The following is a 15,362-nucleotide window of genomic DNA, read 5'->3' as shown; positions in this document are numbered from 1 at the left end:
GATGCTTGTTCTTTTTTCCATCCTGCCCCCAAGATTGTGTGGTTTAGGAAAATCCCTATATGACTGTGTATGTATCATGACTAAACAAATGCTGCTTTGCACCGATTTTATTGTACTATAGAGAAGAGTTCAGCAAAACAATGTGTGATGGACATTCACTTTATGAACTTGCTTGCTAAAAAAAAAAAAGAAATTATTTAAAGAAAGTTAGACCAGAGTAGCACAGCAGCGATGCTCTCAGTAGTACAGTACCTGGTGGAGCATTGCAAGGAGTTAGTATAAAGTATTTGAGGCATTGAAAACAAAGGAAAGAGAGGGGTTTGAAAATTTTGGAGGATTGAGTTCTTACTGCATTTAGCACTTGAAATGCTGGGAATATGTTGGGTGAAGGGCGGCAGGTATATTCCTGACACAAGGAAATGTGTAACTTCAGTTGATTTGATCAGGTGTTTGTGTCCTGTGAAAAAATACATTGCCAGTTCTCTTTCTGATCTGAAAATTATTCAGTGGCTTTGATAAAATAAAGAATTCTCAGTTCTCTCAGTCCTTTTCCTGGTGAGCAGGGATCCATATTAAAATGAAAAGGAACTGACAGGAACAGTTCCTGAACTGGCAGGAACTGTTGCTGGCTGTATGAGCAAAGGGAGCAATAAGTGAAAACAGGTATATTGTGGTACAGGAGTGCTGGGTGTCTTGAGGATTTCCAACAAACTAGGCAGCATCCACAAAATATTACTTAAAAGGAAATAGGGAACAGTAGTAATATTTGTCAGTGCCGATCTTTGGCTGTTTGGGAATGTTCTGAACTGTTAGTCATGTGTTTGGAATATTTTCCAAATGTTTGCCAGTTTCTTTTAAAGGATACTCCTATACATGAACTTACTGCCTTTAAAAAAAAAAAACAAAAACCTAAAACCAAAAACACCAAACAAAACATTAAATACTGTGGCATGCAGTACGTTGAAATTCATTATCTAAGTCATTTTTTTAAAAGAAACTATCGTTTGTGAGCAAGTTGAGCAAGTTTAGCAAGGTGATGCAATGTATTTGTAGGCTTTGATTCAAACAAAATCATCTTTATAAAGTGTCATTCTGTCTGTCCTCTTACCCCTCTGTATTAGGAAATTTCCCAGTGGATGTTTACTCACATTGCAGTGGTTCGGGACCTGGTTGATATGCAGTATAAGGAATATCAGGAGGTATAGTTCAGACAATTAATTACCTTACTCTGATATTTTGACCTGTTAGGTTATATTGATCCGTTTCTCAGTATGAGGCTTCTAAAATAGTAGGCTGTCATTGGTGAAATGCTTGAATGTTTAGATACAATTGTTATTTTTAAGGGTTTCTCTAAATGTAATCAAATAAACAAATGAGGAAATTCTGTCTGGTTGTAGATGAAAACTCTTGTAGCAATATTACATGTCAAATCTTAATTTTTTTCAAGAAGCTTAAGTAGTCTTTCCTTAAAAGTGTAAAAACGAAAAAGAGATTGGAAATATGCTGTCTTTCTAAAACATTGTACAAAAACTTAAGAGAGGATGCGGAGAAGCATTGTGTACAAACACTGCTTTTATAGTAACACAAAGAAAATTTTATGGTACCTTTCCCAAATCATGTAGTGACAGAAAGTGGCTGCTCTGTGCCTTCCAGAATGAAATCACTGCACCCTGTGGTTTCTTCCAAACATCCCCAAAGACGTTTGGTTCAAACTAGTTGCTAAGCTGTGTGCTATGAATCTTAAGACATCAGCTTCTGAGAGAAACAAGTCATTGAAAGCAATTACTTAAAAAAAACAATCACCAAACTTGGCTTTATTTAACTTCTCTCTCCAGTGTAAATAAAGGCAGGGAAGGCCTCCAAAACAATTTTTGTTTTCATTCTTAAAATCCTTTTTCAAAATAAATTCTTACCTATTTGCCATTTGCAATTAACAATACAAACCAAAAGCAGAGCTTTTACCTTTTCTTTTTTTTCTTTTTCCCTTTTTGTTGAGAAGATTATAATATGAATCCGGCTTTTATGGTAACTGACACCAGAAATCTAATTAAGGCCTACTAGAAAATGCTACTAGAATTATGAATTATTACGCATTTTTCTGTAATGTAGTGAAAATGCTCACATCAGACAGGTTTAAAAGCATCACTCCTGATACATATACAAATGTCTTTGTATTCAGCGTCAGCAGAATGCATTAAAATACGTGACAGAAGAGTGGTCTCAAATTGAATACGAGTTACTACGAGAGCGAGGTTTGTGGGGTCCCCCCATTGGCTCCCATCTTGACAAGTGGATGTTGGAGATGACTGAGGGTCCCTGCAGAATGAGGAAAAAGATGGTGCGAAATGACATGTTTTATATTCAGTACCCCTACATGCCTGAAGCTGAGCAAGAAACAAACTTGCTGGTAAGTATTCAAGATTTTGTGATGTGATTTTATGCCCTGTTGTAAAATCTGTTTGGTTTTTTTCCAGAAGTTTTTCTTAAGAAACATATTTTACTCTGTTTGTATTACCTGGTATTCTGTGTTCATGTCCTAAATGGTTGGTAAGGTTCAGTTGTTCCTCATAGTATATTTAGGGAAGGGATTGAATCACTCGGCTCAAAACCAAGTGAACTCAAAGACTAGCAATTGCAATGTAAAGTGAGGCGTGCTTGCATCAACTAAGTGATCACGACAGTGAACAGCAAAAGCATCTTCACAAGCCTGTAGAGGCTGAGAAGTACCATAACTATGGGAGGTTTCAGTCTGAGTTCTCAGCTTTATGCTAGATAATGTGGTAAGCAGTGATCTAAAACAAAAAAAAAGAAACAGGCTATGGGCCTTGGTTTGGGTATGTTTGTGAAATGTACTTTCATCCGTCTGCAAATATGAATGTGGGCTGCATAGCAGAAATGCGCGTGGCCTTTGGAAGCTTGGCAGTTACTTCCTGTTAATTTTGGAACACCATTTTTAAGAAACGGAGCAGTCTTTATTGTGTCTTTTTAGGCACGCGTGTATGCACGCATGCAGGATTTTTTCTTCAAATTAAGCATGCGTGTCAAAGTACTTAAAACAAGCAAACAAAAAATAGCATTCAACCAATTTTAAACCATTAGGTATGTTTGTCTGCTTGTACTCTGACACAGAATAGCTGTAGTGAAAGTAATTCACACAAAGTGGAGAACATGCCATCATACATTCTTCTCAAAAGTGTTCTTTCTCTGACGCTTATATAATTGATGCCCTGTTTTCAGTCTGACTTCTCAAGTAGACTTCCTGAGCCATCCGATGATACCATTCCTCAAAAGGTAAAGAAACAAGTACACTGACTGAAAGAATGTAAAATAAATACAACCTTTTTTTCCTCCTGCATGTTAGGCAATCTTAACAAGGCTTCTACATTTGGCTTTCAACTTGCTCTTTCAGTAAATATTTCCAGGCCTAAAGGTTTTTTCAGTAATCACGTTAGATGATGTTACTGTGCTCTCCTCAACCTTCACCTAATAAAACTTTCTGTAGATCTGACCTTTGCTGCACACTAACAGGCTGTGTTGGGCTGTGCTATCACTGTTCTCACTGTGTGAAGTGTTGTGGCTTTGGGATCTGAACTAATGGTCGGTGGAACTTGTTTAGTAATGGGCAACATGATCACTTGGAAGCACTTACTGGGAAAGTATTTCTTTCTAAGAGAGGATCTGGTGAGCAGTTTTTCTCCTTTTTGGCCGTAATGGGCAGTAACAGGCCTACTTTTGTTGGAGCCCATGTTAATTCTGTTTTAGATGACTTTTCTCATTTTTACTACTAAGTATACACATTTGTTTAAAAAATACGAATCCCACCTTGAAAATAACAGACTTGTTTGGAAGTGGCTGCTCTACAAGCATTTCAGTAGTGTGCTGCTTCTCTGTTAATTACATTTGCAGTCTTGCCCATCACTAAGTACAATGTGTAATGTGCGTTCACTTGTTTTGAATTACATTGAGCAATAAACTAATACATATAAATGAAAGTAATTCTATTATACAGAATATCTAATATAAATTGTTAATGTTTTCCTTTCTTCATGTTAGCAGTGCTAGTTAGGATTTCTCTTTGTAGACTATACATAAGTTGTTTCCACGGAGGTTTTAAACATCATTTAAGTGGCATTTTTGTGGTGACAAGGAGTAAAGACCTAGTTGAATGTAAGTGACCAAATTAGATCACAGTGCCTTAAGTGTTTGATTTTGGGGGCAGCCAATAGTGAATCTCTGTGTTGCTGATCTTAATCTCTTCATCATCCCGAGCATCCACTTGTAGTAAAGGTAGTTTGATTTTATGGGTCATTAATTTTCCCACTATACTATGATACAGATGAACCCCACCCCACCCTTCCCAAAAAAATCACTTTTTATGTGTTTCTAGTTATTACTGCAAAAGTTGGCAAGGGAGAATCTTAACTGAAGTGACAGTGATATTCTACAATTCTGCATAATGTAAAGCATTGAACTGGGTTTATAATAACAATATTTTGTAATTATCCCAACCTAATTTTGAAATTCATGGGAAATAATGCTACCAAAAAAAATTTTTTTTTATTGAGAACTGAGCACATTCATAAAGCTTTCTAGAGTTTGAGAGTGGGGTTAAACAGTAGTCAAAGAAGAAAATTTTCAACTGCAATATAAAATCAATGGGTTTTCATCCATCCATGTGCATCAGTGTGTTTTAATTTCGGAAAGGCCCTTGGCTCTCTAATACCTCTTTTATCTTCACCTGTATCTCCTGTGATCATTCTGATATACTTATTGTCCTCATTTAGTTCTTACTTCTATTTTGAATGCTATAAACAAAAAAAACCAAAACCACCCCACCAAACCCCCCCAAAACACCACACCACCACCATAATGAAATCAGTCATAATTTTGTCATCACCCAAAAGTACAAATGGTGCTTGATACACTTGTGCCGGTCTCCTGCCCACAAACCATCAGAATCTTTAGTAAAAAAGAAACAACTGAATTAATTAAGAATTTCTGAGCCTTAAAGCCAGTCCCTGACTGCTTTTAGTTCATATCAGCTTCTACATATCAATATCTTTCCTTGAGGCAATTTTTTATTCAAACTATTGCCTAGCAAAGAAGTTAGCTGGCTAACGAATAAGCTGCATACATTGTAGGGAGTTATGAAAGATGATGAAGTGTCCATCTGATCTATCAATCTTCAGCAGAAGTATCCCAGCTTTTTGCGGCCAGTTCATAACATACTGGCCACACTTCGTTTTCCCATGTCGTAGGTTTATCTGCAGGCATTTCTGCAACCCCGTTATTACTTGAGTGGTTGAGTAGCTCCCTTGCAAATTAGCTGACAGATCCACTGAAGAGTCTCTGTTTCTGTATGTGTTGGTGTATGATTGAGCACGCACAAAACACTTGATGGGCATGCACTGTGCTGCACACAGTATTCCTGAAACATGTCCACTGGAGTAAGGAGTTGACTGACCAAGCAATTTCTTCAATTATTTCTAAGAAACCTGCTCGTTACCGAAGAGCTATAAGTTATGACAGTAAGGAGTACTACATGCGCCTGGCTTCTGGAAACCCTGCAGTCTTTCAGGATGCTATAGAAGAGAATACAGTGGGTGAAACAGCTCAGCAGGAACCAGAACATGGGGAGGACACTATTGCAAGAGTCAAAGGTTAGATCACTTGTTCTGTCCTGAACTGTTTTCTTTAAATTTATCTGTCTTTATATCTTCTCATGCATTTGCATTAAGATAAGGATCCTGTAGGACTCTAGTTTTCCTGTCTTAGCATTGGATCAGCAATTTCAAAGTTCAACAGATTTTGCGAAGTGAATTTTTTCTGTGTTGGGTTTTTATTTATCTATCTCTGTTCTTCTTTTCCAGGCCTGGTGAAGCCTCCCCTGAAACGATCTCGCTCTGCTCCTGATGGAGGAGATGATGAGAACCAGGACCAATCACAGGATCAAATTGTTGAGGGGAGTTCAATTGATGAAGAGGAGAAGACTGACAATACAACTTTGCTTCGACTTCTCGAAGAAGGAGAGAAGGTACTGTGTACTTCAAACACACTAAGCACTTACTGTATTGGAATTTCTGCGTTACATGTCCTAAATATCTTCCCTGATCTACAGCTGAATTTGCTTAATATTTCATCAGCTTCTTCCTTGAAACCAAAAGTGTGCTCTGGTTCAAAGAGATCCTGAGTCAAAAACTCTGTACTGGAAACATTCTTTTTCTTTCCTTCTGTCTGCTGGGGAAAAAAGAACCTGTCCTGAAATAAAGGTTGTGAGTTTTCCATGCTTGGATTATTATCCTATCAGCTTAATATGTCCAGACAGAAAATGTACATTGAAAATATAAATACTGAACTTGGCAGACAATCTGTAATTAATTGTTTGCTTCATTAGAATGAAAAACCTTGATAACTAGTATTTTATCCCCAAGAAGAGTGTTGAACAACTGTGCTGCGTATTTGGTATTTCAGACTTTGTCTGACATATAGCAGTAAATACATTTGTGATCATAGTTAAGTAGGCTACAGTTTCTAAAATATGCTCAAGAAGCATGATGCAAGTGGATAATTTGGTAAATATATAAATCTGTACCATACAGAGGAGGCTTCATTTAACTTCTTTCTCAATTGCTAATTGCAGGCGTTAGATATATCTCTGAATAAGCAGACTTTTTGCTGTATCTACAAGTGATAAAGCAGTGTCTGGAGGTTGTTCTAACAAAGCAACGGTCCGAGCCTGAGCTTGTTAACCTGCTTTTGCTAAGTGTCTGCTTTTCATTACAGATTCAGCATATGTACCGCTGTGCTCGGGTTCAGGGCCTTGACACCAGCGAAGGACTGCTGCTCTTTGGGAAAGAGCACTTCTATGTCATTGACGGATTTACCATGACAGCCACCAGAGAAATACGGGACATTGAGACGCTGCCTCCAAAGTGAGTAGATTAATAGAGCGTTTCCTCAGTGTTTGATATCTGAACAAGAATTATTTAATGAAATTTTTGAGGAGTCAATTCCAAAATAAGATTGAGAAAGACTTCAGGAGCATTTTCCTCTGTGCTCACAAATTGCTCAGTGTGGTATGGTATATTGTACCATACCACAGAGAATAATTCTTTTAATTTATCCTCTAAATCACTTCGCCCTTCCCTGTTTATGCTCATTTACAGGATGCATGAGCCGATCATACCTCGGGGAGCAAGGCAGGGTCCAAGTCAACTCAAAAGAACATGCAGCATTTTTGCATATGAAGATATCAAGGAAGTACATAAAAGGAGATACCTTTTGCAGGTAACTTGGACACCATATTTGGATTGAGGAGCAAACTTTGGAATTTTTTGATGATGATATCATTTTTAAAAGTGTATTGGGTGTGTTAGTGGATTTTAACGTTCCAAACATAGAACATCTGGCCAAACTAAGCAAAGTTTGCTTCAGTATAATTTGGTGTCAGATGTAGCGCAGTATGGCTAAACTACTGTGTGCCTGACCTTCAGAGGTGACAAGCAAATGTGCTAGCGTTGACGTGGATTTGTCCTCTTTGTTTTCAGCCAATTGCAATTGAAGTTTTCTCAGGAGACGGACGGAACTATCTTCTAGCTTTCCAAAAAGGGATTCGAAACAAAGTTTATCAAAGGTACTGTAAAATAAGTTAGAACATTTAATCTGAGTATTTTCAAATATCTGTGTTGAGCCATATTTGAGCCTACAGTGACCTAACAACCAGAAGGAGATTGCAAGAGCGATGGGTGTTAGGCAGTGGGTAACCTGATAGCAGCTTAGTGCTGCACAAAAGAACCACTAGGAAGCGCTAATGCCTGCACGCAAAACTTGCTGTGTGCCTTCAGTGAGAGAAGGGTTATTCTAATGTTGTTGAAGATGTTACGTAGCTGCTCAAAACGAAGTCTCTAACTGTACTAAATGCATTCTGTTTCTAAGCAGAAGACGTTCCGAGAACGGAACCACTAATCTTAATCTCCTTTTAACTGCTGATGCAGGTTTTTGGCTGTGGTGCCATCTCTAACTGACAGTTCGGAGTCGGTGTCTGGGCAGAGACCAAACACCAGCGTAGAGCAAGGGTAAGTGATTCTGTTCCTCACAAGCTCTATAGGTCATCAGTTTCAAATAAATGATGTTTGCATTAAGGTCAGGATTCACTGAAGAGTACTGCAAGCTCAATTTAAAATTGAGCATTACCAAAATAAATAACTAGTGATGTCACACTCCAGTTATTTTAAATGTACTAATATCATTGGCAGCATTGGTGTATCTTCTTACTAATTAATATATGCTATCAGGATTAACATTATCAGTATACAGATATGTTCTGAAAGGAATTGGAGTGCCAAAGCCATTAGATTTGTCCAACTTGTTAAAGGTATTTTCCTCATTGGCAGCCTGTTAGATACATGTGCACTTGCGCTGAATTGCATAATTAATGTGCATAATTTTAACAGTCTGTGCTTAGAAATAAAAAAAAGCAGAAAGGAATGTAGCCACATTTTTCTAATTGTTCCAATTTACAATTTTTAATCTTAAAACTTTGGGTTATCTTGTAAAGATGTAACCCAGATCTTACTGCTAAGTCAGAAAATGCACCTCCTTCTTCCCATTAGGTCTGGCTTGCTTAGCACTTTAGTGGGAGAAAAATCTGTTACTCAAAGATGGGAAGTAAGTATGAAAATTTTTGGTTTTTATTAAATTCCACATTTTGTAGTGATATGTAATCAGTGCACATAAGTTGCATCCTCTTATTTGAACAGGTGGAATACACTTTCTATAGTAGTATATCTCAGCATTTTAGTTTGTAGTAATTAATCATATCATCATCAAATAAGAAGTGATTCTCCGGTTGAAAATGCAAGGGGAGGGAATGTAGTAAAAGTGGAGTAAGCACTGTAATATTGAAGTTAGTTTTGTATGTTTGGGGAGAGCTGAATGCTTTGACAGTCTGGCATCATAAATGTTTGATTGTTGCAAAGTGAACACTTTACAGTGCTGTTATCTGTCTTCCTTAAGAGAGGAGAAATCAGTAACTTCCAGTACCTGATGCACTTAAACACTCTGGCGGGCAGATCCTATAATGATCTCATGCAGTACCCTGTCTTTCCCTGGATCCTCGCAGACTATGATTCAGAGGTAAATAAAATATCTTGTCAGCCTTGCCAGTAATCTTTTATATGTTGGAGGTTTTGCACATATTATAGCTGGCTCATACTGCCTTGGTAAAACTGAGGCTTATCTTTATTGCCAGTTGTTTGATTTCCTCCCATTTATCAGTGGGTAGGATATTGGAGGTTCTTGGCTATTGCATGCAGGCATGTCCTTGCCTGCACTGGTTTTACAGGTGTTACTGGACTGTGCACAGGTGAGAACTGGGATACATACCTTGTTCTACGGCAGCTGTGTCTCTGTGTTGGAGCAGTTCCTGTAAGTCTTTGCATTAGCTTTGTACTGAATATCCTGAAGGACGTTATACCCGCAGAGAAAGCATGCTTGTCCAGAAGACTCTGGTAGGGGCTACTATGAAATCTGGCCCCATGGTGAAGAATTTGCTTTTCAAAAAGATGAAATAACCTGTTGATGCTTTTGTGGGCAGCTGTTGCTACCAGCCAGACCATAACAAAATATTGTTAGGGTACATGTTGAGTATTCAAGAACAGACTTAGGAGAAATTGGGGAACAGGATAAGGGGAGCAGGGCAAAAATTGTCCGGAGCCCAGATGTGACTTAAAATAAAAAACACTGACTCTCTTAGATCAGAGTTAAGGACTGTTTTAGGCTTATCCACCATTGCACCTGCTGTGTGTGTAGAAAACAAAGCCTTAGGAGGTATGTGGTGTTAAATATGGGAATCAGCAGTGTTGAAAGGGTTTGTTTGGGTTTTGGTTTGTTTTGGGTTTTTTGTTTGGGTTTGTTTGATTTTTTCATAAAATTGGTGTCTGTGTTATTTTTAAAGGAGCTGGATCTTACAAATCCCAAGACATTTAGAAACCTGGCCAAGCCCATGGGAGCTCAAACGGAAGACAGGTTAGCCCAGTACAAGAAGCGATACAAAGATTGGGAAGATCCTAATGGTGAGTAATGATGCATCCTGCAAGAAGAGCAGAGGGACATGTGCCTGTCACATGATGGGAGGGAGTCATGGATTTTTGTATACAGGTCAAGAGTTCTGGATGCGGACATGCAGAACTCTACCGTGTTTTTTAGTGACTCTCCAAGAAATACTAAATTATAGCGAAGGAGTGTTGGTTTTCTTGCTGTGTTGTTTGTTTGAAATCTAAATGACAGCTTTTGTTTATATGTAAAAATAAAGACAAAACAGTTGCACATTCAGAACAGTTTAGCGATGTCTAAAGGCTAGAATGAGCAGGCATGTGAAGCACACAACCAGCTGTTTCTACTAATACAGTTTGAGCGCTGCTGCAAGAAAATAAGTTGTACAAAAGAATGGGAATACTGCATTAGCAGTACTCTAGCTTTTTCATTTCTTATCTTACTGCATGTTTTTTGCTAAGGAAGCAGCATTTTCTTAGCTAAAAAGACCCTCAGGATGAGATGCAATTAAGTTACGTATTCTTGATTTTAGAGCTTCCTTATGTATTGAAACTAAAACTTGTGTCTTTAGCAAAGCAGCTATTATATGATACATTTCTTCTTGTGTGCTTTTATTGACACAAGCCTGTTCAACTACTGCAGTGCTGTTCTGTATCAAACAACAGCAGGTGGCAAAGACGTTCATTTCTAGAAATGAATCACTATGTTCTAAGTGTATTTATGCAGACTTTTTGCCAGGAAATTAAGAAAGTAAAAGCTGTGCAAAATCTGTAGCCAACAATTCTGAGATGTATTTCTGCCCAAGCCTTTAATTCTACAGTAACCAATATGACTAAAAGTAAATAAATAAATAAATAAATAAATAATGTTTCTTCAGCAGAAATCACCATTAGCTGCGCTGGAATGTTTCGATTAGTTAAAATTAAATATGACTAACCATTCAGGATGGCTCTGCAGAAGCCCATTGAATTAAGGCTACTGGACTGCAGCCAAAATTCAAGTGGTGGCTGTGACAAAAACATAAAGCTTTCAGATTCTCGAGAATGAAAATTACAAATTCCGATTTTAAACGTGTCCAAGGTCACAGAATGATTAAAATGCAGCACTAATGATTTTTTTTCAGTTAGTACTGATTCTTGTCACCTAACTGCTTCATTTGTCCTATGTTTATGATTTGTAATCTTCTGCAGGGGAAACTCCAGCTTACCACTATGGGACCCACTATTCATCGGCCATGATAGTGGCTTCCTATCTTGTCCGAATGGAGCCTTTTACTCAGATTTTCTTACGGTTACAGGTAAAAATTACATCACCTCACTTTGTGTTTCTTTCCTGCTGTACATTTGAGACCTAAGTGAAAAATACAATCAATGGGATTTGTTTTTATCAAATATGGTAGAAGTATTTTTAGCAGAGTTGTTATTGCTGGGGAGGTTTTTCATGTTTCTTTGTAAAAGATGTAATGGAATTCACATTTTTTTTCTTGTAGCTTGAACATTTTTCTAAATATATGGAGAATAAAATATCAGCAGACAAAAACCAAAGTAAATTTTATAGTGAAAAATACTTCGCTCATCATGCTTTATTTGTCTCTTGTTGAAAGAATCATATGCCAGTTGTTTAGTTCTGTGCTGGAGGTATTGAAAGATTGTTATTTTAAACCAATATGTCTATCCAAAGAGCCATTTTAGTACTGGGTGTTAAAATAAACAAATGTTTGCAGAACCTGGAATTGTTTGCCAGTTTGATTGATAATGGGATTTGTAACATTACATGTCAAATATTTTCCTAGACAGAAGCCATCAGACAAAAAAGATTTGTGTATCTCTGGAAGAGACTAAACTTTGAAATAGGATTAGATGACTCTGTTCTTAAAATTCTGTTTATCTCAGTGCTTTATGTTTACTATTATTGTGTACCAAAAAGTAACGGAACCATTTAAATCCATTGTGCTACATTCCACAGTGTGTTAGGCAGAGGATATTCTGATTTGCCACCTTGGAAAATCTGCTGTGCTGAGAGATACTCTGATGCTGACACGGCTTCTCGCTCTGTCTCACAGGGTGGTCACTTTGACCTGGCCGACCGGATGTTTCACAGCGTGCGGGAGGCTTGGTATTCAGCGTCGAAGCACAACATGGCAGACGTGAAGGAGCTCATCCCAGAGTTCTTCTACCTCCCTGAGTTCCTGCTCAATTCCAACAATTTTGACCTAGGTAGGCAGAAAGAGCTTGATACCATTGCTATGGGTGGTGCGAGAGCACTGCCAGACAGTGCAATGTGAGAAAAGTGTCTTGTAATACAGGCAGAAAAAGATCTGTTTAACTGCATGAGAAAATAATAGATGACTTGCAGGTTCTGACATGAAAGCCTGAGCAGGACTGTTTCTGGTATTTCCTGATACTACATGTTTATTCGATATTATATTTGAAGGTCTGAACGATTCAGAACTCGTCGTTTCATTGGGAACAGTATAGCGGGAATTCTTACTTCCTCTGTGATACCTCAGATATACTTTTTCAGATTTATCAGACTTAAGATATTTGCTCAAGCAGGGAGTGTATATTTTAAACAGTAAATGCAAAATTTGTTCTGAGAGTTGCTGAACAAGACACTGAAATACCCCAAAAAGGGTTTTTTGTTTTAGTTGATTTTTGTTATTTTTACCAGTTCAAAACACACAGATGATCATATTTTACTTGGAGTATCTCTGGTTTGCGTTTTTCTCCACGTAACTTGCTACTCCATTACGGTGTTCACCATCTTTTTTGCATGTTTTTTAAGCTTTTCAAAATCTGTTTGACAGTCTTCACTTTTAGAAGTTCCTCTTAAAGTATTCCTAAAGGTTTTGCTGAAATGTCGCAGTTAACTTTTGTGAGAGTGATTATTCAACAGCAGTCAAATTTCACACCTATTGGCTATAGGGGATAGATTTCTCTTAATATGTATGTCACTCTTAACAGTGGCATTAAGCTCTTTTTTTTTTTTTTTTTTTTGAGCTCTGTGCTGTGAATCTAATAGCAATAATAAAGATTAATCAAGTCATAGGTTTTAACAGCCTCAAATCCTTTATTCAAAATATATTGTAAGAGATTGAAAGCACAACCTTACAAAACAAAAAGCAAAACCAAAAGAACACCCCACAAAACCGCTCTCGCGTATATTTCACACAGAAGGGTATGGCATTACTGGAAAAACATTGAAGTCTTGCCTGCTTAGCTCCATATCTGGTAATTTTGGACTGTGACCATTAGAGTCCTACCAATTCTTCACTGAGCATTTGGAACAATGGTAGAAAAAACTTTGTAGTAAACAACTGTCAAACACTGTGTGATACTTTTGATTGTGTTAATTCGTAGCAATCCTGCTCCTCTTCCCTCCAGATAAAAAGAGAAGAAGATTCAAAGTCTGATTATGCAAGCAACGTTTCTCTTGGAGCAATGTACTTAGTACTTGTGTACCCCTGTAAACCTGGAAATTTGTTGGTGTTCCTCTGAGCTAATAGAAAGCATGGAATTGTCTCTTGGCAACAAGTGGCAAAACAAGAATATAACTGGGAAGTCTTAACAAATACATTTTTAGTAATCGCAACGTGCGATTTAATGTTGGGTGGGAACGGGACAATCCAGGACCCAGATGAATGTATGTGGCCAAACCATGCCCAGGGGAATCACCAATGTCCTTGGGTGTGAAACTTGTGGGGGATACCAGTTCTTCAGTGTTAGGAAATGAATATTGAGCCTGTACTCCTGTGATATGTAACCATTCTCATGAGTAAAACAATAATTCCATTCTTTGTTACAGAGCATTTATTTTCTTCAAAATATACTTAATTGACATGCCATTGCTATATACATACTACACTGATGCCAAATACAGGAAATTATGTCCTCTCTTAAATTGGGGCTAGCATATTTATTCCAGTTTTCCTCATAGCATAAGACCAAGGAGGTTGAAAAGAGATAAGAAAATGAACCTTGCTGTGCTAATTCCTCTGGGTGCAAAATGGACAGCTGATATAATAGCAGTTCCTGGTAGCAGGGTTGGCTGCTTAAGATGTGAGCTAAACTGACAGAACAAGACTCTGGTGGTGCAGTGATTGCAGAAGGCTCTTTTACTGGCTGTTATTTTCATTAACTTTCACGTACCGCGGTGGGCCTTTCCCATGACAGGGAGAGAAGAGCAGAAATTTACTTAAATAGAAAAATAAAGAAAAAATAATCATCTTCCAAGAGCACTTGATGAGGAAGCATAAAGGTTTTGAGTTCAGACTGTGCATTATGAAGTTGTGAAGACTGAGGAGGAGTGATCTAATCAACGCCTCTAGCTAGAAGGCTAATGTTTGTTTTGAAGAGAGAATTCTGGAACGCTATCATCATCTTCAAAAGTCTTAGCAAGGAAGATTTGAATTCTTCCTCCTGCAAGCAATCTTACGTGAACAACTGAGGCAGAATTTGTTATGTTATTTCCTGACGTATTAAAACGACACAGTATTTTAAAGAAAAGACCGAAATGGCTTGCTGCTTTATAAAGGAAAGGTGTTAGAATTTGGGGTTTTAATGTAATTTTTTTCATTGTTGCTGTTGAAGTGCAGTTTCAGTGCTTCTCGCCAAATGTTTCTTTTTTCTTTTTTTTTTTAATAGGTTGCAAACAAAATGGCACTAAACTTGGTGATGTAATACTCCCCCCATGGGCAAAAGGAGATCCTCGTGAATTTATCAGAGTTCATCGGGAGGTAATTTGCATTTTAATAATGATAATAGGAAATGTCAGTTGGGACTTTCCACTGCGTATTAATCTAAGCTTGATTTGTGCAGTCACAGCTACTAGCCAGTCCCTAAGTTCTGGGTTGATGGCTAATGGTTGCAAAGGTCTGTAGAACTGGAGTTTCCTCCCCTTCCTTTTTGGCTGGGGAGTACATTGAGGCAAGACTTGCTTCAATGAAAAACTTTATCAAAATGTAACAAGAATATGACAAAATACATTTTGCCTTTTTCTTTGTGGCAGGTGTAGTAGACTCAAACGATGACTGATTTGTTTTAATGCATGCCCTTTGAATTTCAGGCTCTGGAGTGTGACTTTGTGAGTGCACATCTGCATGAGTGGATTGACTTGATCTTTGGCTATAAACAGCAAGGTCCTGCTGCAGTAGAAGCTGTAAATGTCTTTCACCATCTCTTCTATGAGGGGCAAGTGGACATATATAACATCAATGATCCATTAAAAGAGACAGCTACCATAGGATTCATTAATAACTTTGGACAGATCCCAAAGCAGGTATACCCTTTGTAGAATTCGTATTTGTTAGA

General features: G+C 37.8%; 1 protein-coding gene across 6 annotated transcripts in view; it reads left to right on the top strand.

The window, feature by feature from the left end:
- The window catches only part of WDFY3 (WD repeat and FYVE domain containing 3), a 181,867-nt gene that overhangs the window by 150,179 nt on the left and 16,326 nt on the right, over positions 1 to 15,362 (top strand). For 5 of the 6 annotated variants that reach the window (XM_075751284.1, XM_075751289.1, XM_075751288.1 and 2 more), the window contains 16 exons: positions 1,122 to 1,199; positions 2,180 to 2,407; positions 3,238 to 3,291; positions 5,492 to 5,660; positions 5,871 to 6,034; positions 6,784 to 6,932; positions 7,167 to 7,287; positions 7,548 to 7,633; positions 7,995 to 8,075; positions 8,613 to 8,667; positions 9,016 to 9,135; positions 9,956 to 10,073; positions 11,244 to 11,350; positions 12,116 to 12,269; positions 14,697 to 14,788; positions 15,118 to 15,330. In XM_075751284.1, coding sequence (XP_075607399.1) covers positions 1,122 to 1,199; positions 2,180 to 2,407; positions 3,238 to 3,291; positions 5,492 to 5,660; positions 5,871 to 6,034; positions 6,784 to 6,932; positions 7,167 to 7,287; positions 7,548 to 7,633; positions 7,995 to 8,075; positions 8,613 to 8,667; positions 9,016 to 9,135; positions 9,956 to 10,073; positions 11,244 to 11,350; positions 12,116 to 12,269; positions 14,697 to 14,788; positions 15,118 to 15,330 — 1,989 coding nt within the window. The remainder of the gene's footprint in view (positions 1 to 1,121; positions 1,200 to 2,179; positions 2,408 to 3,237; positions 3,292 to 5,491; positions 5,661 to 5,870; positions 6,035 to 6,783; positions 6,933 to 7,166; positions 7,288 to 7,547; positions 7,634 to 7,994; positions 8,076 to 8,612; positions 8,668 to 9,015; positions 9,136 to 9,955; positions 10,074 to 11,243; positions 11,351 to 12,115; positions 12,270 to 14,696; positions 14,789 to 15,117; positions 15,331 to 15,362) is intronic. The other variant, XM_075751287.1, reaches the window with a different exon arrangement.

This window comes from Balearica regulorum, chromosome 4 (genome assembly GCF_011004875.1).
Source record: "Balearica regulorum gibbericeps isolate bBalReg1 chromosome 4, bBalReg1.pri, whole genome shotgun sequence".
Lineage (NCBI taxonomy): Eukaryota > Metazoa > Chordata > Aves > Gruiformes > Gruidae > Balearica > Balearica regulorum.
This window is presented reverse-complemented; position numbering and strand designations above follow the sequence as displayed.